General features: G+C 33.5%; 1 protein-coding gene across 1 annotated transcript in view; it reads right to left on the minus strand.

Annotated features, from left to right (window-relative positions):
* The window catches only part of LOC119069108 (T-cell leukemia homeobox protein 3), a 36,462-nt gene extending 31,592 nt beyond the window's left edge, over positions 1-4,870 (minus strand). The window contains exon 1 of the mRNA XM_037172999.1: positions 4,518-4,870. Within this exon, the coding sequence (XP_037028894.1) occupies positions 4,518-4,657 (140 nt within the window). The 5' untranslated portion in view covers positions 4,658-4,870. The remainder of the gene's footprint in view (positions 1-4,517) is intronic.
* Between the last annotated feature and the right edge of the window lie 9,940 nt (positions 4,871-14,810).

Consider the following 14,810-nt stretch of genomic DNA (forward strand, 5'->3'; position numbering starts at 1 on the left):
TTTGTGTGTTATTTAAATGCATCAAAAGTATACCATGTACCTTTAATAAGTCGGGGATTTTTTTTAACAACTTGAAATTACATTAAGTGCATGCTATTCGTATGTATATGGTATCATCATGTGAACATCGTAAAACTATGAAAATTGCGTGCATGCTAATAAAACAGAGAGAAAAATACAGACCACCTCGATAATTAAATAGAATTTGAAAAACAAACTCTCATTGAAGCAACCATTCTCAAGTGAAATAAACGAACAAATTGAAGCGTTTACACAAAGAATAATTGCTGTGACGGAAGAAAATAACAAGAATTGTATTGTAGATATAAGATATTCAATAAATGTTCATGTATCACGAGACTATTTTTACCTTTCAAAAGGTATGTCCTTTCCGATTTAGTGGAAAGCAAATAAACTTCCCATATAACTGTCTTATGTGGGTGCGTGGTGATTTTCGAACACTATAACTCGTCAAGCGTTTTCTTCCATATTTCCCTGCTTGTTCATAGCAGAAAGTCTGATGCATTTCATAAAATACTGAGGCGCACAGATCTGACTATGAACATCACCGTTTCTTGCTGTCCAACAGCCTATAGCAGTATATAGCAGGGCCTATTATAGGGAATAAAATACCTAAAAATTGCTTAAAATTCGCAGTGGTTATATGCACAGATATTCCTGAAAAATGGTTTGACAAAAGAGTTCCAAACGATGATCAGATCAAATGGATAACCATACAGTTACACTGCATGGCCACATTGAACAGAGATTATTTTGAAGAAAGGATCATATTCAGCACTGATGTTCTTTTGAGGTAGAGCGATCGAGAGTGATATTCTGTTCAGTGAATACCTCCATCACATGTATGAAAAGTGCACAATATGTTTCTACTTTATCACCTTCACATGATTAACTGTACATTTTGGTTGGAAACAATCTAAAATGTTCTGCAATTTTTCGCTAACACTTTTCCAATATCATACACACCAATATAGGTAATGTAGGCAACGTGCATGCATAAAAGAAAAAACAAACTTGTGAATTTTCAACAACACAGTGCTATAATTCGCCACCCTGATATCTGAGAAAACTGGTCCGAGACAATATTACTTTGGGAAATGTAGTTGAAGTTCGATAACGTTCTGGTTGTGTTTTATATACAAACAGAACGTATTCCCTTCGGAGACCAATTTTTTCACACACAAAGCATTATATAAAAACAGGAATAATATTTTCTCGTTGGAAAAGTTTACTTGCAAATGAAAATCTTTTTATTGTTACCATTGTGATACAATCATCAACATAAAATGTTTCATTTGGGCTAGTGCGCAAGAGCAATTTTTTTCTTTTTATAATTTTTCCAAGAAACTTTCATTTGATGTTGACAATCAATATTAAAAGCACGAACAACCAACCATGAATAAAGGTCGAAGGAGCGACAAAATGTGCTGCTTTCGAATTTGAAAAGACAAATCACGAAATGAAAATTTAGGATGTTCACTATAAAAGCAACACGCTGCAAACAAAGATTTTGTTCAACGGTCAGTTGGCCCACTATTTTCTATTGGTTCCTTAAATAAGTTCCGGTGCTTGGTTTGCAGTGGGTTGGTAAAAGTTAAATCCAATTTCTTACATCGGAGGGTTCCGAAATATTATTTGCGGAGAACGAATGAAGAGCTCGATTTTTAATTCGATATTACAAATCGAGGTTGACAATTTTTTGGCTGATGTTTAATTCATGGCTAATCCATGGAATAAGAATACAAGATACACCTACACCCAATTTAAAAAAAAAAACGTTTTACAGGTCTTCACTATCTTAAAAAAAAGCGATAAGGATTTAACCATCGACTTGACGATTATAGCATTGACCGAGATTTGTAATGCATGTTTCTTGGTGTTGAAGTGAGGCCACGAATTCAATTCTGTATACACGATTAAGTATGAACTAAAATTAGTCTTAGAAAGATTAAAGAAAGATCTCACGCCTTTCGTTACGATTTGCAATTCCCGAAAATTTCAGTAGATTTTATTGACATATGAGGGGAAGTATTAAGCGAAAAAGAGAACACAGACTAGGGGAACGATAAATTCTCCTATCAATTTCAAATAATGTATGTTCTAAACGCATTCACTTTCTTTGAATAAATTACTCATCACTAATCAACTTATAAGCGGCGAGTCTGTCGAAACAAAATCATTAAATCGATTACTCTCTCTAGCAACCAAACTCTCAACTATCTGTGTCAAATTCACTCATTATTTCTTTGTATTCTACATTTTGACTGACTACGCTGTAATCTACATGACAATTCCAAAGACTACTTGATTCTTTCTACCACCTTAATAAAAGTAGTTTATTTGCTAGAGACGGTATTGGTGTAAAATATCTTTTTATGTTTGACATACAATTCCTTCAGGGCCAATTGGCGCCCCAATTTGCCGTCGCTGCATTTGCTCTAAATTTATACTTTTCTGCACTTCGTTCCACAAAGGAATTATACGACAAACTGAAGAATCGGTCTATGTAACCTGTCTTCAAGTCATGACATACAAATTCATTGACAAAAGAATAAACTTTTAGTTCAATCACGACAGAGTAAAGTAGACCAGGCAGGAGCAGACGACGAAAATACATTCAAAGAGGGACCTAATCCCGTTAAAATCGTTTACGTATTCGTTTCATGCATTGGTATTAGTAAGCGTTTTGCACCAAAATCAAAAGTCTACTTATGAATTTAGGTCCATCGTAAAAATCGACTGCTCTTGCCTGGGTTACTTTACTCTACCGTGGTTCAACAGTGAACACGTCTTGTAAGTGTATTAATGTTAAAACAATGAAAATGATTTTCTATTTCTCGTTAAGGGTGAACAGAAACGCCAACCCAGAAACGAAAATACAGATGCATGATGTTTTGGTTCCTTGACAGTTACTCTTTTCTTAATTTTCGACTCTTCATATTTTAACCCTCTTTAAGTTTCCTCTACGCCAAATAGTAATAATTATTTGTTTACCAAGTGAAGAAAATAGGAAATTCCACCAAGAGAGAAAGTTTGTAGCCAGAGCGTAGTGAGGACCGTAATTCGCTTGAATTGGAATTCCTTATCTCTTCCCGTGGAGAACACTTAATTTTTCATCCGTGCATTGCTTGAATAACCGTTTTTATCTACAAAACAAACACATCGATTTGTTACACCATTTTAAGAACCAAAACAAAGTGACAGTAGCAAAGAGAAAAAAAAACTCTTATTCCACTCATAGGATAACAAGATGCGTGAATAACCTTATTTTCTCACATGAACTGTCAACAAAACGCCATTTTCACTTCGCATTTCAGTGTAGAAAATAAGGTTATTCACGCCGCACAGATGAAAAGTATATACAGTCGAAATTACAGCGTCTAAACTTTGAGTTCTGTGATAAAATGGTGTGTGCAGAAGTTCCTGAACGTGGGCAACCACCCACCCATATAAGAAAATTTTTCACCATTTTCCAAAAGAGTTTTAGTTTACTTACTCCGAAAATTTGTGACGGTGAAGATATATTAGACCTAGCCTTGTTGGTCATCCTACGAAGAACTTATAAGCAAGCATGTTTCCAGTTTTCACAACCAGAAAGAGTTTGAAATGGCACAGAAAACTTTGAATTTGTAGAGGTTATTGTGGCCTCGCGCCTCGGATGATACGTTAACTTTAGATAGGGCAACATTTTGCTAGTCCCATAAAATAAAAATCAGCTCGAACTCGTGCTGGTTTGTTCGACGAGAGTTCAGTTAATGAAATCGTTTTCTTTTTTAAACAGTCAATAACTACTAACTAGATTCAAAAGATTCACTTCGCCTGACTGAAAAGATATTAGATTAGAGTTATGATGGGCTTTTCCAATAATCCAACGTGCATACGATATAACAAAATCTTTTATGTAGCTACTGGATTGATTTTTTTCTTTAGAATTCTATTTTATTCTATAAAATACTGCAATTGATGTTTAGAACCATTTATTGCTCATCCCTTTGCCGTTCAATTTCATAAGTGCATGCAGGATTTATATTTCCCTTGCAGCAGTAAGCTGTCGATACACCATTTTACCAATTGAATATTCACGGATACAAGATGCAAGTGCAATGTGTGCTCCGTATGCAGACTCAATAAAAAATGAATTTTGCTCTGAAAACTTCCGGTAGAGACAGTACCACCGGTGAAATTTATAGCACGAAAATAAATATTTAAATTTGTGATTTGAATATTCATTCAGAAACGTTACAGATCCGGTCAATAAAATTGAAAAAAAAAAAACAAATTTCGCGATTAGAAATTTGAGATTAAAATTTATTGAGAGTCGAAGTACGAATTTAATTAGACATCAATATCGAAACAAGTTTTTTTCTTAATTAAATTTGCGGTTAAAATGCATACGAAGTCTGGTGTTTTATTATGTATTCGATTCGTTGACAACTAATCCATAATAATAATAAACAACACACACACACGGAACAAGAGATTAATCAAATATTTACCCTAAAGCAGTCTCTGAGTCATAACAACTTTCGCCATCCATATCCACCTCGGAATTTGTACCACATGATAAACGCGAATCAGTGTCAACATTAATTTCCTGATCATGCTCATCATCGTCTTCATGTGTCGACATCTTCATTTATGTGTTAAAGTATGAAAACTTTGTTTTCGGTTGCGAAAAGTTGATGTTAGTTAAAACACCCGCACAAATTAATTATGGTTTTAATCTCCTTTACGTCTTCTTTCTTATTTATTTTCAATACACAAATTGGGCGAAATGCTCGATATTGTTAATTATTGTTAGTATTGAGCGCACATAGTTTTTTAAACTTAAATTTCTTTCTCAATTTTTTTTTTGTGTCTCTGACAATGGATAATTAATGAGAAAATATTTATGAAACGGAATATAATAACTCGATTGACTTTGATGGATACGAGGATGTTAAACCGTAAATTATAAACCTTCACGATTTGGTATATGCCATAAAAAAAAGTTTAACCAAAAAACATAAAATAAATCGAAATAGCAAACAACTTCCGTCAGTGGAACAGGCTATAAAAAAAACTCAACCAAACATTTATATGACACGCTAATTTATATACCAATCACTCAAAATGTATCCTTTTTTTTAATTAATTTAATCGATTTACTGTCACAATTATCCGAAAAACTTTATCCACAACACATCAAAAATAAAATAAAAACAAATTTCTATCGAAACTCCCGTTGAAACGATCGCTTCGAAATAAGACTGACGAAAAACTATACACACCAACCAAAAAGCAACAAAAAAATGTTATTCTTATTTCGCTATATCCGAACCGCGAGATATAATACAAATTTCCATCGACGAACCAACTCCCGTGGATTACAAACAACAACTGTCTTTACATTGTGCAATGATTCGCTTCAGTTACTACACGGAAACTCCGCCCCCATATGCATTACCATCGACGTTGTAACCAAGTTACCAAACGTTGGGTTGAGCTAACGAAACGAGATGATTGGTTTAAATAACTATATACATCGGGGGATATCCTATTTATTTTGATTTGGCAAAACAATTTACTATAAGAAAAACAAGCAAACGGATTTGTACATTGCTTTTATTTTATTTTTATTTATTTTTTTCAAGTATATTCTGTCGTATTTTCAGTTTTCTTTTTTTTGTGTGTGTGCTTCCTGCTATTTTCTTTTAGAATGGGGTATAAGTTGCTCTCTTACTTACGTTCTTGTTATGTTTTTAACGATTGAAGGTAAAATTAATTATTTATGGAATGAAATGAAGGATGGTTTTTTTTTTATTTTGTGCATATAAAAATTTTGATTGGCAAAAGGTTAATGTAATTTTATGTTGATTTTTATTACAGTTGATTGAGATAGCATATTACATTATTTTTAATATGACAAGCTTGTAATTTTTGATTGGTTTTTGCATACATATACACGTTTGAGTGAAATGTTTTACCCATTTTGTAGCAATACACAATACATACATATATGTATATATGCACAATGTAACCAGTGAAACCGAAATGCGTGCTGTGTGCTTTGCGTTGGCAAAGTTATAATTCCTTCTTAGAATCATAAAAATAAGTTAAATTGAAATTGTGTCTTCAACTTAAGTCGATTCTTTATATATCATACTTGACATCGTTTGAACGAAGCCGTTTTTCTTTCACATTATATAGATGGGGTGGTTGATGTAGCTTGGAAAGGCCTGGAATCCCATCTGTACGACAGTGCAAATTCATCAAAAAAAAAATTTGGAAGTAACATGCGCGTTACTTTACTATGTATGTTTGGTGGAAATCGGACGTTTGTTCGTCGTCGTCGCTTGGATGCAAGATGGAAACAAGTATGTGGTATGATGCCTCTAGGTTGGCATTTAAGTTTGTTTTATGACGAAACACAAGCTCGAAACACATCGATGTAGAATTCACCCATATGATGTAGTTACGTAAAGAAAGTTTTTTTTTAAATGAAAATGAAACAGCTGCTTCAAAAGTTTCAGTGTCAATAGGCAGAAAGACACACAGCACACAACAGGGGCTATTTTTAGGACTTTAATTCTTAAAAATTCCAAAAAGTTCTTTATAAAAGTTCCTTAGTTTGTATATTCCCTGTGGAAATTTGTTGAGAATTTTATGGAATTTTTAAGAATTAAACTCCTAAAAATAGGCCCTGTTACACAAAGAGACTGTAATAAAATGGGGCCTGCACACGGTTGATCGAAAAAGTCCTGGTTGGTGAAAGTACACTTATCTTTGTTAAATGTTGAAAGTCCCGTCCGAAATTAGACACGGGTTGGGTGTTTTTCTAGACATCCAATTTACGTGCATTGAAATTATAATTCAGTTATTGAACTCCCGGGCGGGACCTTAATATTGGATTGAAGTAACGGAAGTTCATTATACAAAGTTTAAATGGAGAGATTCACCGATGCAGTGTAGTTTCAAGAACAGGACTACTGTGGTCTTTTTCATTTTCACGTACAACATTTGAGTGAGTGCTAAAATCGATAAAATATACAGCACAATGAGGATTTACCAATGTGGTTTTCGCTTTTCGAATTGTGTTTCGTTCTATAATATAAAATTAAATGCCAACCTAAAGGCATCATAAACAATCACTCCTTCCACTTTAACAGCAACTTTCTAATAATCATTTTATTAAAATCCAATATGGCAGCTGACGGACATTTTGTTGGGGAACTAAACAAAATATCACTGCTGCGCTGCTTTATGATCCAAACTTCGTTCCGGTATTGGAATACCGTTGATTCGGAACTCAAAAGGTGTACTTTTGTGTGCTACGCATATTAACGTATATAAGAAGTGAGGGTCATAAAATATGTGTTGTGAAATGCTTTATGTAGACAATTTTTGGAGAACAAGTCATCTTGTTCTGCTTTTGATATTCAATCCAATAGAGCAAGGAATCTGTTCTCGTATTATTCGTTCGTCAAGCGAGTGGCCACTGGTCAGCGGTGGATTTTGATTTTTAGCCCCGTACGAAGTACGAAGGGGCTTATAGGATTACGATGCCGTGTGTAATTGATGGAATTCGAAGCAGACGGTAAGGGCAAAGTGTTTGCCTATGTTCATAGATGACGAATCCGCAATAAAAATTTGGGCCGTCTGTCCGTCTGTCCGTCACGTCGATATCTTGAGTAAATCAAATCCGATTTCAAAAAATTTTTTTTCCCTGAAAGATAGTCAAAATAGTGAGGCTAAGTTCGAAGATGGGCATATTCGGGTCGGCCCTTCGTGAGTTAGGGCCACCTAAGTGATTTAAGGTCTTTTGGTGATATTTATGGCAAAATAAACGATTTAAATGTAAATGACACGGCAAATGATAGGTATTGTCAATACCAATCCAGGAAAAAAAAGTTTTTTAAAATCGGTTGAGTGGACCGTGAGTTAGGGCCTTAGAAGTGAAAAGCTACTAGGGCCCTATGTGTATTTTACATAGAACTCGAGTAAATTTCATTCGTTTTTCGTAATTTTTGTGTCATTTGGAAGGTAATCGAACGCCGAATAGAAAGTTGTTGAAAAAAAATTAAATTTGGGTCCTTGGACTAAGGCCACTACTAGGGCCCTATGTGTATTTTACATTGAACTCGAGTAATTTCATTCGTTTTTCGTAATTTTTGTGTCATTTGGAAGGTAATCAAAGGCCGAATAGAATGTTGTTGAAAAAAAATTAAATTTGGGTCCTCGGACTAAGGCCGCTACTAGGGCCCTATGCGTATTTTACATACAACTCAAGTAAATTTCATCCGTTTTTCGTAATTTTTGTTTCATTTGAAAGATAATCGAACACCGAATAGAATGTTGTTGAAAAAAAAATTAAATTTGGGTCCTTGGACTAAGGCCGTTACTAGGGTCCTATGTGTATTTTACATATAACTCGAGCAAATTTCATCCGTTTTTCGTAATTTTTGTTTCATTTGGAAGGTAATCAAAGGCCGAATAGAATGTAGTTGAAAAAAATTTTAAATTTGGGTCCTCGGACTGAGGCCGATACTAGGGCCCTATGTGTATTTTACATATAACTCGAGCAAATTTCATCAGTTTTTCGTAATTTTTGTTTCATTTGGAAGGTAATCAAAGGCCGAATAGAATGTAGTTGAAAAAAAAAAAATTTGGATCCTCGGACTGAGGCCGATACTAGGCCTATGTGTATTTATACTCAATAAATTAAAATTTTAGGGCTATTTGAAATTTTTGTTTTATTTGAAAGGAACGTCGTACGGGGCTTCGTAATTGCGCTATGCGCAATTTCTAAGATGTACACATTACATAATAATTTTACTTTAACTACTTTAACCGGCGCATAGGCTTACGGTCAAAGTAGGGTGACAGACGCACTAGGGTCACGTACGCAATAGATATACGGGTTTGTACGGGGCTCAGTCGCAGCAAACGCTCCGACTGTTCTGATGGCTCGTTTATTCTTAGCAGATGGCACACATGGATTGATACATTCTACCACCTGAAAAAAACCCGTGCTTTCATCTACGTAATAAACACATACCAAGCGAGCTAACCTTAATCTATCGCTATCGTGTTATGCAGCTAGTGTATTTTTTTCACCTGAATAAAAAACAAACCGACCGTGGGGAAAACCATCTTAAGAGAGTTACTCTCGGGAAAATCGAGTTGCACCGGAGCAAAAAGTGTTTTAAAAGAGTTGCACTCAGAAGAGTTGCACACGAAGAAAGTGTTACAATAAAGCTGTTAATCCAGTAATTTCCCCCTCGACAGTAATCGATAGTAATGCTCGTACACTTCTATGTTTCCCTTTTTTATTAAAATCAACACAGTAATTGCTGTCATTCACATCATCCCTTGCTAACTGTTTCTCTTAATAACATTCAATTAAACTTTTCCATTCCATAACGTTACAATACAGCGAATTATAGTCTCACGAAATAATTTTGCACTTTCACATTGATTGATTGACTGATATTGTACGCTAGTTATTTATGGAAAGTAAATTGGAGACAGAATGTTTGCTAATTTCTTTTTTGTCATTTAGTAAAAGCGAATCGATTAAATTGGACTGATCATTGAATGCCATATAGATGCATTTAGCCACCATACAATCGTTTAGAACACAAACTTTTTTTTAACCGTCTCACAATGTAATAACCAGCAGAAATCGATTATTCTCTCCTTCGATTCAATCACAATAATTATAGCGATATAGGTCCTTCAACTAAAATACATGGAAAATTACATCGAAATGCCGAGAAAGGTTAAATTTCTGATTGATTCGCAGGCATAGTTCTCTGTATAGTGGGGTGGTATGGATGCATAGTATACAATATACATAATGCCTATATAGTATATGGTTGGAGATCAACTTATTATTTACAAAATTTTATGTTTAAAATCACATGATGAAAACATTTATGAAACACAACTCGGCATCGTACACATTTCAATAAATGCATTGGGCATAAATATAATCAAAAATAAATTATTTCCTTTGTCTTGAATTAGACGGTGTGTTTTCAAATTATACTGCAGATAAATGATTTTCCTTTCGAATGTGCATTTGTAAAAGCCAATAATCTTTACTACGTGATCACATTAAAATCTTAAATGAAATTGTATTTTACGTTACTGTAATCGATTGCATATATACAACATTTAATGTGCAATAGGCAAATTATATACAAACTTGTAATGTCTGTGCTATGGGAATGTAAAATTTTTGTTCAAAATTCACTCAGCCTAAACAGAAAAAAAAATGTCTGAAGCGTTAAATCGGCCATTTTATTTTAAATTTAAAACTCTCAATAATAAGCAAGTGAGTTGAAACTTTTTTTTTTATTAATTTTTGTTGTTGCTGTGTTATTGTTGACGATATGCAGTTGAGGTTTGTACTCATACCTAGATGTTTATGTGTGTATATATGCATACCACAAGTTATAGCATTATTACATCTTGTGTGCGCAGCACATTACATAAAAAAAACCAGCAATTTCTATTCAATTAAAAACAGTACGTAAACCAACTGCAAGCAAACAAAGAAATAAAGAATTTATTACGCAATAATTTTCCGGTCCTATAGCATGAGTAATAACCTACCTCAACAGCACTTAAAAATAATACTTACTAGCCACAATGACTCGGCTGTGATCTCAATATCTAGCTTTCTGATATTAATTGAAGGCTTTAATTCGATTGTGGCTAATCTCTGCCTGCGCTTAATAAAAATAAAATGAAGCCGAGAACTGCACTCAAGATGAAAATTTAGGAATGTATAACCTAATGCTTAAAACAAACGAGACATTGAAAATGTGTTTTGGTCCTAGTTTTCATTGACAAATGCAGCAATCGTAATTTTCGATAGAGAAATTTCTAACTTTATTTGACAGTTGCGACAAATTCGTCATGAAAACAAGGACCAAAACATGTTTTGAATGCCTCGTTTGTTTTCAGCATAATGCAGCGTTGAATGGTCATCATTTACAATATTTATCTGCCTAGTAAGATAATTTCTGTGCCCAATCGACTTCGGCTCGGTACATAACTTCCAAATCGTCAAAATAAACATTTTAGACAGAGAGGTGTACAATCTACTATTAAATATAAAAATATCGCCTTAAACTTACAGGCGGGGAAAAATAAGTAGTTGCAATTACAATTAAATTTTATTATTCAATTAGGTTCCAAACAAATATTTTTTTTATTTTTCTTCGGTGCAGAACATTATTATAAGATACTTTGCTTCGTATTATATGCCAAAAAAATGTTTAAGTTTTTTTATAGAACACTTTGAACACGCAAAAAATCATGAAAATTCGAATCGGAATACACTCCGGAGTGTATTTCGTTTCGTCAATTCGTTTTTTTCGTTATTTTTTGGGTTTTCAAAATGGTTTATAAAAAAAAAGTAAACATTTTTTTGGCATATAATACGAAGCAAAGTATCTTATAATAATGTTCTGCATCGAAGAAAAAAAATTTGTTTGGAACCTAATTGACAATATTACGACATTTACTATGTTTGTTTGTATTATAACGTGTATATCGCACGTGGAGTGGATTGAATAACATCAATTGGCTTCTATTCTTTTTTAAATGTTACTTTTTTATTTTCTCACACTGTACGTTTACGATATTTAAACTTGCCAGCTTCAATATTTCCAGTTGAGAAAGATTTTCACATTTTCATCTATAAAAAAATCACATTTACAGTGTCATGAGCATTTCATAATATTAGAACATAGAATTAAAATCTCAACAGATGAGGTCTACATATGTACATCTACAATGAATAAATATTATTATCTAAGCTTATATGATGGATGTTTGAAGTCTTTTAAATTCGACTTAATTCGATTAAAAGGAGAAGTAAGTAAATAAGAGATCACTCTTCATGCGGCTTATTAATAGAAATGCATTACACCATAGCACTGAACTATGATCACACTTATCTCAATTTTATTAGCAAGAAATTCATGCGTTCGATTGTTTTTTAAGTTCCATCAATAAATTGTACACTTATGTGATATGTATGTTCCACCAGTTGTCTCGTTCTACGCGTGCTCGTGGAAACAGTAACAATGTGTGGAACGAAGAAAAAACAAGAAGTTGCATAAAAATGTCCAAATACCGAGCTACATCGTCTTTTCTTCAAGAAAAGAAACAGAAAACATAAAAAATCGACAGCTCATTGATTGGATTTCACCGCTCAAAAAAGAACACGAAAAATGTCTAACATAATTGAGGTGGCTGTCGAACCAAATGCCTATTTTATAGAAAACATTTAGAATTGGTAGAACTTATAAATTGCAGAATTTTGTAGAAAAATGTATTCAAAATTTTAAGGCAACTACTTTCTAAAGTAAGAACAAGTTCATAATTTTCAAGAAATTCTTTAAAAAAATTTAATAAACCTTAGGCTATACTAGATTACAGACCAAGCTCAGATCTCAAATCGCTTGCTTTGTATTCGAAACATGTATTCACATATTCGAGGGAGGGCAGCAAAAAAAATCCGGTTGAAATTCTACTAGGGGAAGCGTTTTCCACCACCATCAATGAAGAAAATGTAACGCGTGATTAACACAAACCGACGACCTCTTTCACAATCGTAGAGCGTAGAAGTTTCACACTTATTTGCCCTGAATGGAATATTTATTCCATTGCGAAATATATGTATACCAAATTAAAAGGTAAAAAAATGGAAATAACAACAAAAAAGACGTTTCGTCGGTGTACAAAAAACTATCCAAAAAATGTATTTAAAGATTCATCAACAAAGAATTTAAGGTCTAAACGAATTTTTGTTACTTTTTGTTTATCTTTTTACAAAAAACCCCTTAAAACGATAATTTTTTATGTCTGGCATTTAAATTCTTCATCGTATGTTCTTATCAATAACAATTACTTACGTTACGTCTGTATTCAAATATCGTTGAATATAACGCAAAGATCTTTTAAAATTCCTCGGTGTTGTGGTCAGTCGGTTTTATTGTGTGTCTATAAATTATTGTTTAAATTGGTCTACGTTTTTATATGGGTTTTCTTATCAGAACCACTTAATATTTACTGACGACCATGTTAATTATGTATTTATGTATTTTTTCTGTCGTCAAAAGAGGCTTTTAAAATTTAAATTAGATATTAGATATTTGAATGAATATAATGCCATGATGATGTATTAAGGTTAGATTATCATAGCTCTTATTAATTAATATTTTCATTATTAGTATCGTCCATATCGTACTGTCATTTTGGTTGCCGCTTTTGTTTATTTATTTTTTTATTAAATCATCCACTGAACCATGTTCAGTGTCCATTGTTCAATAACTTTTTGGGTGAAGCTTATTATACGTGCGTCGTGATAGATAAAAGCTTCACTAGTGTTAAGAGGGTACACAATTAAGTGCACACCAATCTAGCAAATTCATCAAAAACTTTCGAAAAAAATAAAATTAAAAACACAAAATTAAAAGTGACGGACATTTTATCTATAGCCATAATTCCAATTTTTCAACTTCGACGAACAACTATGGCCAAACAATTTTAATTTTTGCATTTTTCAATTTTCAAAAACAATCAACACTTTTGTCTTTATTATCATGTATTCACTCACTTCACAGCAAAATTTATTGAAACACCACCAAAATCGACAAATATTACGCAAAATATGAATCTAGAACTTCACAAAAACAAAACAGTCGAAGTAGTTTGTCAACATGTCATCAAAACAGTAGTGTTGGTAGTGATGCTTTCGGAATTAATGTTATGAAGAAGTGTGAGCCGATTTCATGAGCAGACTATTCGCATAGTCGGTTGGCCTGTAAAGGCGCCACATTTTTTTATAGTACTTCATTCTCATTGTACTATTTTTTTGTATAATCACTTCACATTTATTCATTCCCATGAAATGTCACTGCAGTGAAGTTTGTTTATGAAAAAATAATTCAGTGACAGCAGACTTTTGATGAAGAAACGTACTAAATTGTAATAGATTTTACCCTTCGTTTCTAAACTCCATTCTTCTATAGGAGTGGGTGGTGGAGTGTGGGTTTATCAACTCGCTTTGGAAACGGTTATTTTGACTCTTGTAGTTGCATACCTCGCCTTCGGCTCGGATATGCAAACTCTACACTTGTCAAAATAACCGTTTCCAAAGCTTGTTGCTTAAAACCATACTTGTGAGTTCGATTCGTATCACAAATTTGATCCATCATGTAATGAACTACCTCCGCAGCATCCAATGTAATCTACTATAATTCTGCTGACTTTACCGACTTTCAACATATTAAAGCAAAAGCGTTCATTTTGCTATATTACGATATTATAATACAACATTATCCAGGACTCATCGCTTGCTGGATAACAGATGATATAGACGTCCGTTAAATATTAACTATGTCGTCAGCTTTAGCTGAATTCATTTGGCTTTACTTGTATCTAAGACCAGTGACAGTTGGCACAATATAGGCACCTACCAAAGTGTTTATTTTGAAGACATATATTGAATAATTGTTGCCATTAGGAATACGCTTACAGGTGGTTTTGACTAGGTACTTTAAAATTTATATTACACTTAAAAATATCAGACTTCAACCTTTCGCAAACACCATACCGCGTATTAGTACATCGTGCCAGACAACCCAAACACCAGTTTGGATTTTCTACTGTGTGTGACGGCCCATATATATATACGAACGGCCCAACTTCGTTGGGGCTCGTCGATGCAGAACAATTGTTGTTGGTATTGGGTAGTGGAATAATATGGCACGAATTTTAAACCGTCTTCT

The sequence above is a fragment of the Bradysia coprophila genome (assembly GCF_014529535.1).
Source record: "Bradysia coprophila strain Holo2 chromosome X unlocalized genomic scaffold, BU_Bcop_v1 contig_26, whole genome shotgun sequence".
Classification (NCBI taxonomy): domain Eukaryota; kingdom Metazoa; phylum Arthropoda; class Insecta; order Diptera; family Sciaridae; genus Bradysia; species Bradysia coprophila.